This window comes from Typopeltis vanoorti, chromosome 1 (assembly GCF_054136105.1).
Source record: "Typopeltis vanoorti isolate ZY-2024b chromosome 1, IOZ_Tvanoo_1.0, whole genome shotgun sequence".
Classification (NCBI taxonomy): Eukaryota; Metazoa; Arthropoda; class Arachnida; order Uropygi; family Thelyphonidae; genus Typopeltis; species Typopeltis vanoorti.
In genome coordinates, this window is record NC_143549.1 from 72,055,374 (window position 1) to 72,071,518 (window position 16,145).

At 36.5% G+C, this 16,145-nt stretch overlaps 1 protein-coding gene across 1 annotated transcript in view; it reads left to right on the top strand.

The window, feature by feature from the left end:
• The window catches only part of LOC150110082 (uncharacterized), a 176,486-nt gene that overhangs the window by 133,105 nt on the left and 27,236 nt on the right, over positions 1-16,145 (top strand). The window contains exon 8 of the mRNA XM_090408797.1: positions 5,495-5,659. Within this exon, the coding sequence (XP_090264923.1) occupies positions 5,495-5,659 (165 nt within the window). The remainder of the gene's footprint in view (positions 1-5,494; positions 5,660-16,145) is intronic.

A 16,145-nucleotide genomic window follows, 5' to 3' on the forward strand; every position in this document is an offset into this window, starting at 1 on the left:
GAAGATATTACATTCAGTTTTATTTCCTTTTATATAGGTAGGCAGTCTGAGAGTTCTGCTCCAGTCATCTGGAATTTGGCTGTCTGATCAGACCTAGATTATTATTATCAATGATTAGACATTTCCATAAGACTCATTTAAGACTTACAGTTATTCATCAAAAAACTAACAACTAAATCTAGTAAACCATGTCACTCACCAAACAAAAATATTGTTTTTGCATCCTTTCTAACACATTTGCTGAACTTCCTCTGGTGATCCCCTTGTTCTTTTCTCTGTACCCATGCATTAAAAGAGAAACTAGTTAGAGAGTCAGAGACAGAATGCAAATGCAGATTGATGAGAATGGAGGACTTTTAAGAGAGCAGCATGGCTTTGTTAGGTGTGTGTGTGTGTGTGTGTGTGTGTGTGTGTGTGTGTGTGTGTGTGTTGGGGGGGGGGTCATGCTTTAGTAACTTAGATACATTTTATAATAAGGTGAGTAGCATATTAGATTGGGGGGGGGATGCTTATACTGTGATATATTTGGATTTTTCTAACGCATTTGATTGAGTACCACATGATAAACTACTGTTGAAATTGGATAGGATGAGAGGTTGGATAGTTATTCAGTAGTTTGGTTACAAGTTGGTTGACTAATAGGAGCGAGAGACTTGTATATGGAGAGCAGTGTCCCAAAAAAGGAAGGTAACGAGTGAGACACACCACAGGGTTCTGTTCGGGACCACTGCTGTTTCATTTATATATCAATGATATAGTTCACAGTATGAAAGGAAATATTCGGTTGTTTGCTGATGATATTAAATCAGGAAAAGTAATGTCAGTAAATTCTGCTGTGTTGTTACAAAAGGATTTAAATAAGTTGGTGCTTTGACTGAAGAATGGGGGGGTGTCACTTCAGTGTTGCTAAGTGTAAAGCTATGCACTTTCTAGCCAGAGAAGATGGAATGAGATTTACTACATTGGAGGAATTTTGCTTCAGGAGGTGGTTGAGACATTGGATCTGGGCATCTTGGTAGATAAAGAACTGAAGTTCAGGGAACACATTGCAAAAGTTGCAAGGGTTATCCAAAAATCACTGCTATAATGTGAAGAACGTTGGCATATAAGGATAACGCTGTGATAGTTCCGCTCTGTAGGCTAATTAGGTTTCATTTGGATTTCTGTGCACAGATCTTGTCAGCTGACTATACTGGTGATAGGGAAACATTGAAAAGAGAGAGTGCAGAGGCAAATAACTAAAATTGTCTTAGGACTTTGGAAAATTGAGTATGAGGACAGATGGCGGGGAATGTGGTCTTCAGAGCTTGGTGGATAGAAGGAGTATGGGTGATATGATTGAAAGGAGCCTACCAAATAGACACAGGGGAATTATTGCATAGGATAATGAGTGATGCAAAAACTAGAGGTCATCCCTGGAGGCTGTACAAGAGTCAGAAAATGAGGTGAAAATGAGATTTTTTGCTCAGCAGGTGGTGAACAAGTGACTGTGTTGCTGGAATGGGTAGTGAGTGCTCTGGCATTGAACATGTTCAAAGCAAAATATGATAGTTATTATGGTCTCTGAGTATTTGACTTCCTGCAATGAGGTCTTGGAAGTAATACTAAAAAATTTCCTATGTGCCTATTATATAAAATCCCATTAGCAACTCCTCTCTTCTTCCTATCAACCAATATGTGTAATCTACAAGTTTAAAATCTATTCACATAGAAAGCATTCTGTTGACCTAAATCATCTTGCTCAACTACCTATGGATCCTCTCCACCATTTCCTCATCTCCAAGAAATCTAGTGACCAAATCTGAACACAGTAATCCAGATGTTATCATATCAAAATATTCAGTGCAGCCACTATAAAGATTTTATACCTCTGCATCTCGGCATATCTAGTTGAATATTCCACATTTCATATTACTGATATCAGGTCACCAGGCAGTTAGCCTAGTGGCTATGTGCTTTGCAACCATATGCCTGGTGAAGGAGTATCCTAGGTTCGATTCCCATCGGAGACATGAAGAACCCAAGGATCTTCCTCATCCCTAGCCAAGTTAGCTGGTCTTGGGCAGTAGGGTTTTTCCCCCAGGTTAGCTGGGGTTTTTTCATCCTGCAAGCAGACAAACCAGCCCCGTGAACACACACAAACTACAGTCGTGAATACCTCCAATAGGGATAACAGAGGAGTGGCATGCTGCCTGCATTATTTTGCTGTGCCTCCTTATTATGAAGAGACCCAACCCATCTGAATCAGATAGAAGGGAGAGATAGATGGATATCAGGTCATCCCAAAAGTAATGTAATTTTTAGCATTAAGTTTTGAAAGGATATAAAAGATAAATTACTTGCTAATTTAATAAAGTATATATTCTCCATTTTGAATCAATAACACCCTTTTAATGTTGTGAAAGCTTCATAATGCCATTTCTATAGAATTCAGGAGGTTTGGAGGCAAACAGTTGCATAGGCTCAGTTTCAGTGCCTGTAATGTATTGTATTGTTTTTCATTACCACATTTTCAGATTACTACTTATTTCAAACTTTGAAATAAGTGGTAATCTGAAGCTGCAAGATCAGGAGAATACAGAGCATGTTGAAGCTTTTCCCAGCTGAGTTCCTCAATCTTGGTACAGGCAATTCTTGCACTATGAGGTGGGGGGGGTGCATTATCATGGTGAAAAACAACACCCTTTTGAATGACCAGAGAACACCTCTTTTCTTTCAGTTTTTCATTCAGTTGATTGAGTTGTTCACAGCATACTTCAACTGAATGCTTGGTTTTGTGGCAAAAGTTTAAAATACTAGCCATATCCCACCAGACACTTAACACAACCTTCTGAGGATGAAGGGCACCCTTTCAAGCTAAAGTCCCCTTGTCGAAATTTTTGAAACCATTGCTGGCATTTTTGCACATTCAAAACATTTGCCATACAAGGGTGGTCTGAAAAGTTTTCAGCCTAACAATGAAAAACCGAATTTATAATTTCAAAATTATTTTTAGTTTTCGACATAATCTCCCTTAAGACTAATACATTTATTCCAGCGATGCTCCACCGCCATTATCCCGTCCCTGTAGTGGTTCTCAGTAAGATCTGCAAAATACCCCTCTACAGCTGCAATCACCTCTTGATTCAAATAAAAACACTGACCAGCGAGGAAGAGGTAAAAGTCAGAGGGGGGAGCCAAATCTGAGGAATAGGGTGAATGGTCCAACAATTCATAATGCAGATCCCTTAATTTCCCCATTGCCAAAACACTTTTGTGGGCAGGTGCATTGTCCTGATGAAAGATGATTTTTTCTTCTGCAAACCGGGTCTTTTCTTCGTTTTTTCGTCTTGTCTGGTTAAAAGATTGGAATAATATTCTCCGGTTATTGTTTTACCCTTTTTAAGATAATTAATAAACAAAATGCCTTTAGCATCCTAAAATGCTGATGCTATGACCTTTCCTGCTGATGGAAACTGACTCTGTCTTCTTTGGTGCTGAACAACCAGCTTCTGTCTACTGTTTTGACTGCTGTTTGGATTCTGGTGTGTAATGGTGAATCCAAGCCTCATCCATAGTAATAAATATTCACACAAAATCAAAATTTCAAGGTTTATTCTTGTTAAAATGCTCCACGCACTACTCAGAGAATTTTATGCGAGTGCATTTTTGATTTGCTGTGAGCAAGTGTGGCACCTATCTTGTGCAAAGCTTTTCATTTGCAATTCTTCGTACAAAATATATGCTACATGTTCTTTTGAAATGTCTATAGTCTCAGCAATTTCATGCACATTTACTCGCTGGTCATCCAATACCATATCGTACACTCGATCAATGATTTCTGGTGTTGTTACATTTTTGGGGTGTCTTTCATGTGGATCATCTTTAAGGCTGGTACAGCCATGTTTATACGCGACAGCCCATTTCTTAATTGTCGAAAACGAAGGAGAAGAGTGCCCATAAACTTTTATGAAGTTTATGGGCACTCTTTCTTTGAGTTCGAATGAATTTCTTTTGGCTTAAACCTTCTTTTACAAAGAATTTTATAACTGCACAATACTCAATTTTATCCATTTCAAGGGATACAGACAAGACTTTTGCATCAGACAGCTGTATAAAACAAACTACTTGATAGAATGACTTTCCGATAGTGCCAATAATGTTGCCATCTATGGTCGAGGCCGAGAACTTTTTCAGATCACCCTCGTACACTTCTTGCACATTTTTTACAGTGTTAACAGCATTGTTGCCTTTTTTTGAACTCATAAAGCATGATATGCTCTTTCGTGGCCTCCATAGTAATAATGGGTTATTTAATCAATAACTTATGTATGATGTTTTTTGTAAGATTTCCTTAGAATTGCCACCTGAGCTTAGCAGTACTTATGAAGCTTTAAAATTCATGTTTAGACAAGCTGAGACACATTTGAACAAACACAGTATAAAAAAATGATGTTACTTTTTGGGATGACCTGATAGTTTTTGCACCATTTAATGAATGGGGGTGGAAAGCTGACAGACAAACTCCAGTGAGAGAGAGCAGTATATGGTGGAGTGGAATCTATGAGAATTAAGGTGACTAATGGTGCACTTGAGGGTTCTATATCTGGGCCAGTACTCTTTAATTTGTATATTCTGTCTCTACCATATACCTCTATAAAAGGGAAAGATTTAATGGGATGGATATTGAGTTTGCTGATGCAAATCTGGGATGGGGTGTGGTCAATAAACGTGATGTAGTAATCTTGTTTGTTCTCTCTCTGAAATTTTTTCTTCATCTCTTTCTTCTGAACCTTTTTTTCTTCCAGAGTGATTTAAATAAACTGTTGTTGTGAGCAGTTGTCAATTTAATGTTGCAGAAGTGTAAAGCTAGAAAGGTTACATACTGTGTATCGCACTGATGGTGCTGAATCAATTTCTTGACCTTCAATGTGTATCATAGTGATGGTGCACAAAATTAATTTGGGGATAATGGTGGACATAGCTATGAAGTTCAGAGGGCATATTGCAAAAGTTTGCAAAATAGCTTATAGGATTACTTGGATGTTGAAGTCATTTAACTGATAAACCCTCTCTCAATGATTCACTCCAGTTATTCTTTTAGTATTCTATCTCTACCACATGCCTCTTCTATAGGTATTTTCATGGAGAGTATTTTAATGAACTGGCCACAATTATTCCTTCACTTTTTTCTAAGACTGCAAGAACATAAGCAGCTACTAGTCATCTGTTTACTGTCAACCTTCAAACCTACTGAGTCACTTTTCTTTTATTTCATCTACCTCTGTTCTTTGGAACAACTTCTCTCACACTGTCTTTCCCCACAGACTACATCTAGCCATTTGTGAAACATATCAACAATCCCTATTTGACACTTATCCTCCTGCCTTCGCATGGCACAGATATGCTAAGGGGTTTGCATTATTTTGTATGTGGATTTGATATATGTAAAACTTGTGAGTGTGACACAAAGTGGAGTACTCTAATAAGATATCTTATCAAAATCTGATTTCAGGAATCGAAGACTTTTTACCCAATGCCATTGATGAAGGTGGGATATTCTCACTTCCAAAATATGAACCATTTTCTGAAGTTGTTCATCAAGCATCTATGTGGTGTTTGCAACAAAAGTCCTTAAAATTTTGTAATGCCCAGTCACTGGAAATCAAAATGAAATCTGGTAAGATATATTATATATATATATATATTACATTAAAATGGATTTTTTAAAGAATTTTACACTGTTACATCTATTTTACTTACTAGTAGCATACTGTGCAAGAAGTTTTAAAATATAAATATCAAAGTAAGCTGTTATTATTATTATTATTTGACACCTCCAGGGAGTCGAAAGACTCATTGAGGGAGAGTGTGCCAACAGCATCGAACTATTGTTCCCCTTCCAACTACTAACTGTGCTCAAACTTACTTAACTGAGCCATTATATTTTATATATATAAAATGTACTTTATTGTTATTAAATTTTATCTTGAAAGAAATTTGTAAATTATGAAAGAGAATTGTAGACAAAAAAATGATATTTCTGTTATAATCCTCCACCTAAGTATGAGCAAATGAAGTTTGCATGTGAAGTATCTTCACAACTGAAAGTTAATGATACTAAAACTGGCATGACAATCGCTGCCTATAATATTTAGTACTCTATGTATTTAGTAAACAACATGCATCATGATCTTCTAAACCAGGCTTATTCCTAACAGAACTTAAGCTTCCATCTCAACATCCATTTGCCCAAACTATGCCTTATACAGTTTTCCTTCTGCTACAAGGGCAGCACTTGTGCATTCATCAAAGCTGACAGCCTATGTCAGAAATTGCAAAACTTTGAATTCTCCTATACCATTTGATTTACTTTGACTCAAAATTTCCTTCCCAAACTATGTTGTACTCATATAATGTCTCTGTTGCTGTCCAAATTCTGATGACTACTCTGGCCTCTTTGAAAACCTATCTCTAAATCTCAACTTTCTATGGTCAAAAATATCCAAATAGTAAGATTTTTTTCAATAGGGATTTCAGCACCCAAATCTCAAACTGGCTTCCCTTCTTGAGTAGCACTGATCAAGTGGGCAAGGATGTCAAGGTATTTGTTATTACTAATGACCATCTACCTTTCTACCCTGCTAGAATAGTAGACACACCATCTCCTTAACAAATTCCCCTTCCTAATGGTGAGCTTCTTTACCACTTGGGAAAACAGTCAACTATATACAGGTTTGCAGAAACCTGTGCTGTCACTCTTGATATTTCCAAGGCATTTGATAGAAAAATGGTGTTGAGAGAATCTCAGCAAATTCCATCTTATGGTCTACCTTCCATCCTTTACAAATGAATAAATAGATTGCCAGTTTTTTCTTGAATTATTCACTGCATATTATGGTAAATAGTGCTCTCTCTCTATTCAGATTTTACTATTATACAGCTGTTTCTAAGGGTCTGTTATTTTATTTACCCTCTTCTTCGTATACATAAATAACCTTCTCTCAACTGACTTCAAATACTGTTCACAGTTAATAGCACTCTCCATTCCTCCTGCTCATATGACAAACCATGTAGTGCTCAAAATTTCTAGCTTCAAGATTGCCTTAGTACTATTATTATTATTATCATTATTATTACTATTACAGTAAGCTCTGTGGAGTCAGTAGACTCAATGTGGAAGGTCGACTCAACCAGCAACATGTCTATCATATTGAACCTTGAACTCATTTACTCCCTGCATTCACCACATATTCTAGCAATGCATTCCACTCTCCTTTTAAAAAATCTATTTCTCGCCTTTCTTCCAAGGTGTGAGAAATCTGTACACAACTTACAGGGATGGCCTCTCATTCTTCCCATCTTACCATCCACTCTTTTTATAATTTCTTCTGTATTAATTTAGTAAACTTCCTTAATCAATTTGCTGATCTCTATCATATCTATTCTTTTCCTTCCATCCATCAAACTCTATACTCCACATTCCCCAACTGTTCTGCATAATATAACATAACCAACACTTCAGAGTCCCAATATCACGTTGGTCATTCATCTTTGGACTCTCTCTAGTGTTTTTCACATCACAATGAAAACTAGATGATCAAATTTGAGCACAATAGTCCATGTGCTGGTATTATTCATTAAACCGATCTTCAGTTTATCTAATCAATATGTTATCCAATCCCATCTTCTGCAACTTATACACCAGTTTTTCACTATCAAATTCCTTTGCAAAGAATATCGCTACATAAGAATCTCCCTTATGAAACATGTCACCTTATCATAAAATTTAAGCAGATTGCTAAACAAGATCTGCCCTTCACAGATCAATTAATCTTGTGTCCATCAACTTAATCCTGTATTCTATTCCTAACCAGTTTCTCCAATACCTTGATAACAACTGTAGATGTACAGACCAGTCTTCAGTTGGAAATTTCTGTCCTAAAACCAAGTTTGTGGAGGCACTGTTTCACTTTCTTTCCATTCCTTAGAATCTTTTCCATTGCACGACTATCATTAAATAACCAGATAATTCTTTTGGGTCAAAGTTGTATAACTGAGAGGACACCTCCACATAGCCTTTAAAGGAATGCGGAGAACTGACCAGGGCTTCTGACCTAATGTCCAATCCTCACCTTCTCGTGGTGCACCCTGTTGGGTATCTACCTGGATACTGAATGAACAAGAATGGGCTGGCAATTTGGGATTTAGCCAACCAAATTGTATTTTTATTGTTTAAACCACAATACACAATGATGGTACAACATGACAGAATTTCATGCTGGCTGGGGCTTCGCCTGGTTAAACAAGGGCCCCCGTTGTTTTTGCCAGGGAACCAGGGCAAACAGCGAAAAATCAGCTACTGGAACAAATTCTAAAACTTACTCCACCTCAACATCACCAGAGTTCAAGATCGGTACTATCAACATAAGAAGCCTGAGTGGCAAACAAATGGTGCTAGCTGAGGGATTAGATAAGTACCAGATCGACATAATAGGGACTGAAACAAAAAAAGGCAAAAACTGGTGAGATCTTTCTGAGCAATAAATACAAAATGTTATATTCAGACAATGAGAATCAAGGAAAAGAAGGCATATCCATGGTATTCAACACAAAATATGATGCTAATCTTCTTGAATGGCAGGCAGTCTCAAGTAGAGTGATGTGGACAAATATCAGAATGGGGAACTGGACAATGAGACTTATTTGTGCCTATGGTCCCACAGAAGGCTCTACTAAGGTAGAAGTGGAAGAATTTTTTGAGGCTCTAGAGAAAGCTACTGACACAATGAAAAAGGATAGTTGGTCCTAGTTGGGGATCTAAATAGCAGAGTAGGAAGTGATTGCAAGACATACAAAAATATTTTGGAAAATTTGGAGAAAAGAGCAAAGCTAATAATAATGGCAAATGGCGGCTGAATTTCTGCTCAGAACATGGACTGGTTATTACTAACACCATGTTCCAACATAAAAATGTGCACAAATTCACATGGACAGAAGAGGCAAGGAATAAGAAAAGTCTCATTGACTATGTTATTGTTAATAGCGATATTTTCTCACTGATGCAGGACACTAGAGTGTACAGAGGATTTGAAATTGGTCACCATTTAGTCTTGAGCAGGATAAAATTGAATTTCATATTGAAAAGAAGAGCATGTAAGAAAGTTCTTAAACAAAGAAAAGTTGAGCTGCTCTCAGATGTGAAGTGTAGACTAAAATACACAAACATCATTGAAGAAAAAAGGAACGAGTTTGAGAACAGGAACCAAAACTTGGAGATTCACTGGCAAGTCGTAAAGAAAACATTGATTGATTCAGCCAGAGAGGCTGAATCAATCAATGTCTGCAAGTTGTCTGCAAGGAAAGAAAAATGGACACAGGAAGTTAAAGAGATAGTAAAGGAAAAGAAGAAAGCAAATCAAAAGTTACTGGCAAATAAGTCAGCTTGTGCTCTTAGAGAATACAGAGACAAATGTAAGAAAAATAAACACTGTAAAACTAGCTAAACAAAAGTCATTGGAAGACTTTGGTATGAACATAGAAAATAAATATCAAGAGGGTGGCAAGATATTCTGTGAAAGGAATCTCTGTAAAAGGAATTAGAGATAATAAAGGTGACATGAAAACTGGTGAAAAAGATATCCTTGAAGTATGGAGTAATTACTTCAAAAAATTGCTAAATGAAATTTTACTAATGTGCAGTGATATCAGCACAGTAGCAAAAAAAAAATTAACAGACATGCAGTTAGGAATACATATCCATACTTGAAGTAGAAAAAACCCATCGAAACCTGAAATGTGGAAAGGCACCTGGAGTAGATGATATTTGACCAAAAATGCCAGCCTGGCTTGCCGAGTGGTTAGCATATCCGTTCCCCAGCCAAAAAAGGCTACGGGTTCGAATCATACCGTGGGCATGGATGTTTGTGATTGTCTGTGGAAATACTAGTCGTAGTGGTGGTGGTTGGGGATAGATGGCATTGGTGTAGTTTTGGTCAGTTGGTGGATTATGAATGGTGGAGATAGATTTGTAGAGTAGATGAGTTTTTGGACTCAGTGGAGGTGACAAATAATAATAATAATGCTGAAGTATGGAGGTATAAAATTTCTTACAATGACTGCATTGCATAGTTCAAAAGGCCTGGACAGAGGGATGAATTCCAGATGATTGGAGTACAGTTCTCATAGTACCCCATATATAAAAAGGGAAATAAAACTGAATGTGAGAATTACAGGAGTATTTCTCTACTGAGTGTTCCTGGAAACATTTATGCAAGTATACTTGAGAATTGAGAAGGATTGTGGAAGAAAAGAAAAGCTCTATTTGTCCTGGATTCAGTCCAAATAGAGACTGTCAGGATCAGATTTTCATTTACAACAAACAGTTGAGAAATCATGGGAATTTAACGAAGATGTGTAATTAAGTTTTGTAGATCTGGAAAAGGCATATGACAAGGTGTCAAAAGCAAAGCTATTAAGAACGCTACAGTTGTATGGTGTCAGCGGAACATTATATCAAGCAATATTTAGTTACTTAAATATAAAGAGCTAATAAGCTTCATTTCGGCGATATAAACGTTATTTAAATTAAGGGGGTATTAAATCCCACATTGTTTTAAAACCGAATAAGAAACTCAAAGATTGGAATCAGAGAGTTTCATGCCAAATGTAGCAAACTATAAAGTATCGGCGATCACTAGCATGAGCTAATGCAAGTGACCCTAGTACGTAGTACAATACCGGACAACTCGTAGCAAAGGTGGTGAAGTTCTGATCGCTATTCTTAGGTATTTTCCATAATGTAAAAACACATTTCCTAGGAAATGTATGCTGTTATTACATTATGGTGGGAGGTCACTACCCAGACTGGTTTCAGCCTTTTTTGAGGCTTCATCAGTGAGTAGCTAGACCAAACTAATACCAAAGTGTATAGCGAAAAGAACTTATATACTCTGCTATACGAGTTTCCAAACAGGTGCACCCATTAAGTTACTTAAATATAAAGAGCTAATAAGCTTCATTTCGGCAATATAAACATTATTTAAATTAAGGGGATATTAACTCCCACATTGTTTTAAAGCCGAACACCTTTGCTACGAGTTGTCCAGTATTGTACTACGTACTAGGGTCACTTGCATTAGCTCACGCTAGCGATCGCTGATACTTTATAGTTTACTATATTCGGCATGAAACTCTCTGATTCCAATCTTTGAGTTTCTTATTTGGTTTTAAAACAATGTGGGATTTAATATCCCCTTAATTTAAATAATTTAAATAAGCAATATTTAGTCTTTATTTGAGTTGTAAGTCAGCAGTTAGAATTAAAGGAAGTACCAGAAGATGGTGTAATGTTAGATCTGGTGTCTGACAAGGATGTACATTATCCCCTCTGTTATTCATTATCTATATGGATCAAATTATGGAGGAAAGAGGTATTAGACCTGATATGAAACTGGAGATGTTAATGTCAGCTCTTTGCTTTATGTGGATGATGTTATACTTTTAAATAAATCCACTACAAGTCTGCAAGATTAACTGACTAAATTGAATAAATGTTGTAATAGATATGGTATGAAGGTCAGCAATAAAAAGACAAAGATAATGAAAATAGGCAGAAGCATTGAAAGTATCAACTGCATTCTGAATGGAGAACCTATAGAACAAGTAAAAAAACATTTCAGCTACTTTAAGCATGAATTTTAGTGATGATGGTAAATTAAATATGGAAGTAGACAACAGAATCAACAAAGCTGGTGTATTGTAGGAAGTCAACTGAATAAATTTATAATAATAAATTTATCAGCTGTATACAAGACAGTGTTCAAACCAATTTTAACTTATGGATCTGAGAACTGGGTTAGAAGAAAAACACTTGACCAAAGACTAGAGACTAGAGATATGAGAGTCCTGAGAAAGATTAGGGGCTTGAACAGAAAGCTGGTATGGTAGGAAGTCAACTGAATAAATTTATATGGAATAAGAGAGAAATTAGTCAAAACACTAAATCAGCTGTATACAAGACAGTGTTCAAACCAATTTTAACTTATGGATCTGAGAACTGGGTTAGAAGAAAAACACTTGACCAAAGACTAGAGACTGCAGATATGAGAGTCCTGAGAAAGATTAGGGGCTTGAACAGATGGCATCAATGGCAATATGATATTAAAAACGAGGATATTAGGAAAGAACTTGATATTGTTAGCATCCAGGAATGTGTTTGCAGAGCTAATCTGTGGTATGGTGACTTAAATAGAAAGGAAAATGAAAAATTACAAAACAAGTGTTCTCTGCCAGGTTAGCTGGAAAAAGATCTAGAGGAAGACCAAGATATAGGTGGATTGATATGGTAAAAAGTGCCTTAGAAGATAGAAATATAAGATCTGAAAATGTTGGAGTCTTGACAGGTAACAGATTGGTTTGGAGGAAAATTGTGGATAGGAAGTTAGTAATGATGTAAATTTTTCATGTAGTACTATCATATCCTGTACATGTCAGGAATTTGATGATGATAACTCTTTTGCACATTTCTTAAAAATATGATAAATGAGTAGAAAGGCAATGTGTTGGCAGTTTACATCAATTTATTTGACAGTATTAATTCACAACGTTTAGAAGTCACCGTTGAATCTTAAAAGATTCAACGGTGACTTCTAAAGCCGCAACAGGCCACTTTAGGCCTAATTCCTTGATAGGCATGATGATGATGTTGATGATGAATTCACAACACAGAATAATAAGAAAATAATATTTACTTATCTTATTTTCTGATATTTTGCTAGTATCCTAATTGGGCATCTGTTGTTGAATATATATAGAGAGAAGTAAAGTACATATAGGGCGATATTTGCACAAGCAATCACACCATTATCCAGCTCAACAGTCTGGCATCCTAAAAAACACTAACTCACAGAGCTATCTGTTGTTCCAATGACACTATTCTTATCCACTGAACCCACTTACTTGCATCACGCTTTTATCCTCAAAGAACAGACAAAATATTAAAATGCTCCTTGGAAATCACCATCACTGCATAATACACAAGACTACATCAAAACTGTTATCATCCCATACATTCAGAGCACATCTAAAAATACATCTAGAGTGCTTAGTAAGTCAGGACTAGCAGACCATGCTTGGATATCCCTTTACACAGGATCAAATGGAAGAAAACACAAGTGCTAAAAAGAAGTCATTATGAGTCAGAGAAATTGTTTTTGGAAACAGTAGTGGTTTTAAAACATTCTCCTAACCTTGACATGTATGGCTGTATCAATTTACCAAAAATCTTGAGGCAGTCATTTAAGATATAATTAATACTTTTCTCTTTTCTCTCTCTCTTTCTCTCCAACAATAGATGACACCAATTAAGACTTTAGTTTCTTGTGTTGACCATTACAATTTTTTTAAACTGATCTCACTGTTAACCAGTTGTTGCTGTTCATGTACTGTGACAAATGTTTTTTTTTGTGTGTGTGTGCTGTGATGATGCTGGATATAATTCCAGTGAAATAAGTTAAATAAATATTAATTATTTTCTTATTTTTCTGTGTTGTGAATTAATACCATCAAATAAATTGATATGGGGTGATATAGGATGAAGCATATAAGTCCATTTCCACAGCCTTATTAATATCCCAAGAAACTTAATACAGCTCTGATTCTTTTTCCTCTAATTCCTGAATGTTGCACAGCATCCTACACACATTACACCAGCATGATAAACACTGATAAAGGGCTCATTAAATAACTCTATTACAAAGGGTGGTCGATTGGTAGAGCCTCTGCTACTAATGGCTTAAGCAAGTTTGAGCACAGTTAGTAGTTGGACAGGGTTCAGTCATTCGATGCTGTTGGCACACTCTCCCTTGATGAGTCTTGGGACTCCCTGGAGGTGTCACATAATAATAATAATAATAATATTGCTTGCTATGGTCACTTTATTACTATAACTATCCACCTTTCCATAATTATTCTTCTTACTTGCCATACAGCAGAAAAATTCCCTTGGATTATCTTTGATGTAACTGGCCAGTCTCCTCTCATATTCTACTTTTCTTTTTTTACCATGGTTGTCTCCTATCTGGCCTGCAGATTTTATTCCTTGTGCATCTCATCACTAAAAACTGTCTTGTACTTCCTCAATAATATCTTCTTTTCTCAGAATGCAAGCAATGTGGGAAAAGAAAGGTGTTATTGACCATCTCACTCCTACTCTATATATTTGCTTAATCTTGGTATGCAGTTATGCAATGATTGTATCAGATAAAGTGCTCATTAAATAATTTATAATTTCCCATGCACTGTCAACATTTTTTTCTTCACAGCTCATGAATCCAATGTATTGATGTGGTTGACTATGGAACTTCTCACAATCACCCACCTTATAGTTGCCCATATATAAACCTTCTTGACAATGACCTTTACCTGTTTGACTACCTTCCAAACTAGTACATCATGATCACTCTCACCAGTTGGTAACAGTGTTGATACCTCATTCACAATCACATCCTGTGAGGGTATCACCAAATCTAACACCACAAAACCTTGCACTAATTTCATCCCATGCTGCTTAAGGTAGTTATCCTGCAGAAGCTCACCAAATTCACTCTCCTTGTTACCATATACTATCTCTGTTTTTTCCCATCAACATTCATATAATTAAAATTTCCATTAGGATCACCTATTTTTTACTTGGCCAAGTACTGTCTACACATTTTACAATCAGTGTACTCCACATTCCCTGGCCTAGCAATATCTTCTCAAATATATTTTAGTATTGATCTTAACTTCATACAGACAGCTTTATAATCTTCACATGTACTACTGTTTTCCACTTCTGTTCTCAAAGGACACAATTCTTCTGCTGTCATTAACTTACATTGGTGGAACTGTACTCCAGGAGATTGATGAGGCCAGGGACTTGGGAGTGTTGGTGGATAGGGAGATGAAGTTTAGGGGGCACATTGCAAAAGTGGCTAAATCAGCTCATCAACTCACTTGGTTGTTGAAAAATACTTTGATGAGCAGAGACAAGCAAGTTATTGTACCTCTGTACCGAGCCTTGATAATACCTCATCTTGACTACTGTGCCCAGATTTGGTCACCTAGGTTTCTTCTTGATGGGGAGGAGGTTGAGAGGATCCAGAGGCGAGTGACCAAGATGATAACAGGTCTATGAAATGAACCTTATGAAAACAGGTTGAAGATTTGTGGGTTGCAGAAATTAGTTGATAGGCAGAAAAGGGGAGATATGATTGAGACATTCAAATTGCTAAAGGGTTTCTATAGGATTAATTCAGAGGATATTTTTGATATCAGGATTGATGGTGGGAGAACTAGGGGACACCTATGGAAGCTGGGCAAGAGTGTGGTTAGCAAGGGTGTTAGAGCTGGGTTCTTTACTTTTAGTGTAATAAATGAGTAGAATAAGCTGCCAGAGTCTGTTGCGGGTGCTATGACGGTGAGTGAGTTCAAGGCAAGGTGTATTAGATACTGTGAGAATGCCATATAGTTGTGGACATGATGTTTAGGGGCCTCCCTCGATGAGTCTAAGGACTCCCTGGAGTCGCCCGTAATAATAATAAAAACTTCGTTCTCTCCACCTTCCTATTCTTTCAGAAAATTCTATATACTACAATTAGTTCCCTAAAGATATTTCTTCATACCGTTCTTCATATATCACTTTGTTAGTGGAATTGGTATAAAAAATAAAACAATTATACAAGATTATAATTTGGATTCCTATGTGAAACCATGAAAAATATATTGTGTTGCAAAAATTATGTACACCTGAGTATTTCACAAATCCTTTATTTTCACAAACCTTAATACAATATTAATCTGTCTTTAGCCACAGTTACAGATATTCCTCCTAGCTAGATTTTTCAGCTAAGGTCACAGACAGCTATTTCAGCCTATTCCAGCACCAAAACGACAGTCTGTAGTGAAATAAGACATCTTGGTTTTTTTACTCTTAACCAATATATCTGAAATGGAAAGCATTAGAAATTAGAAGGCAGTTATTTCAAGAAATGAGTGTATACTCATTTCATGAGACTATGTTGTCAATGACTCTTGATATGTAATATCATATCAGTATTTAATCAGGTCATTTCCATATCAGTATAACATTCATTGTCAAGCTGTGTATGTGGGGAGTGTCGTAA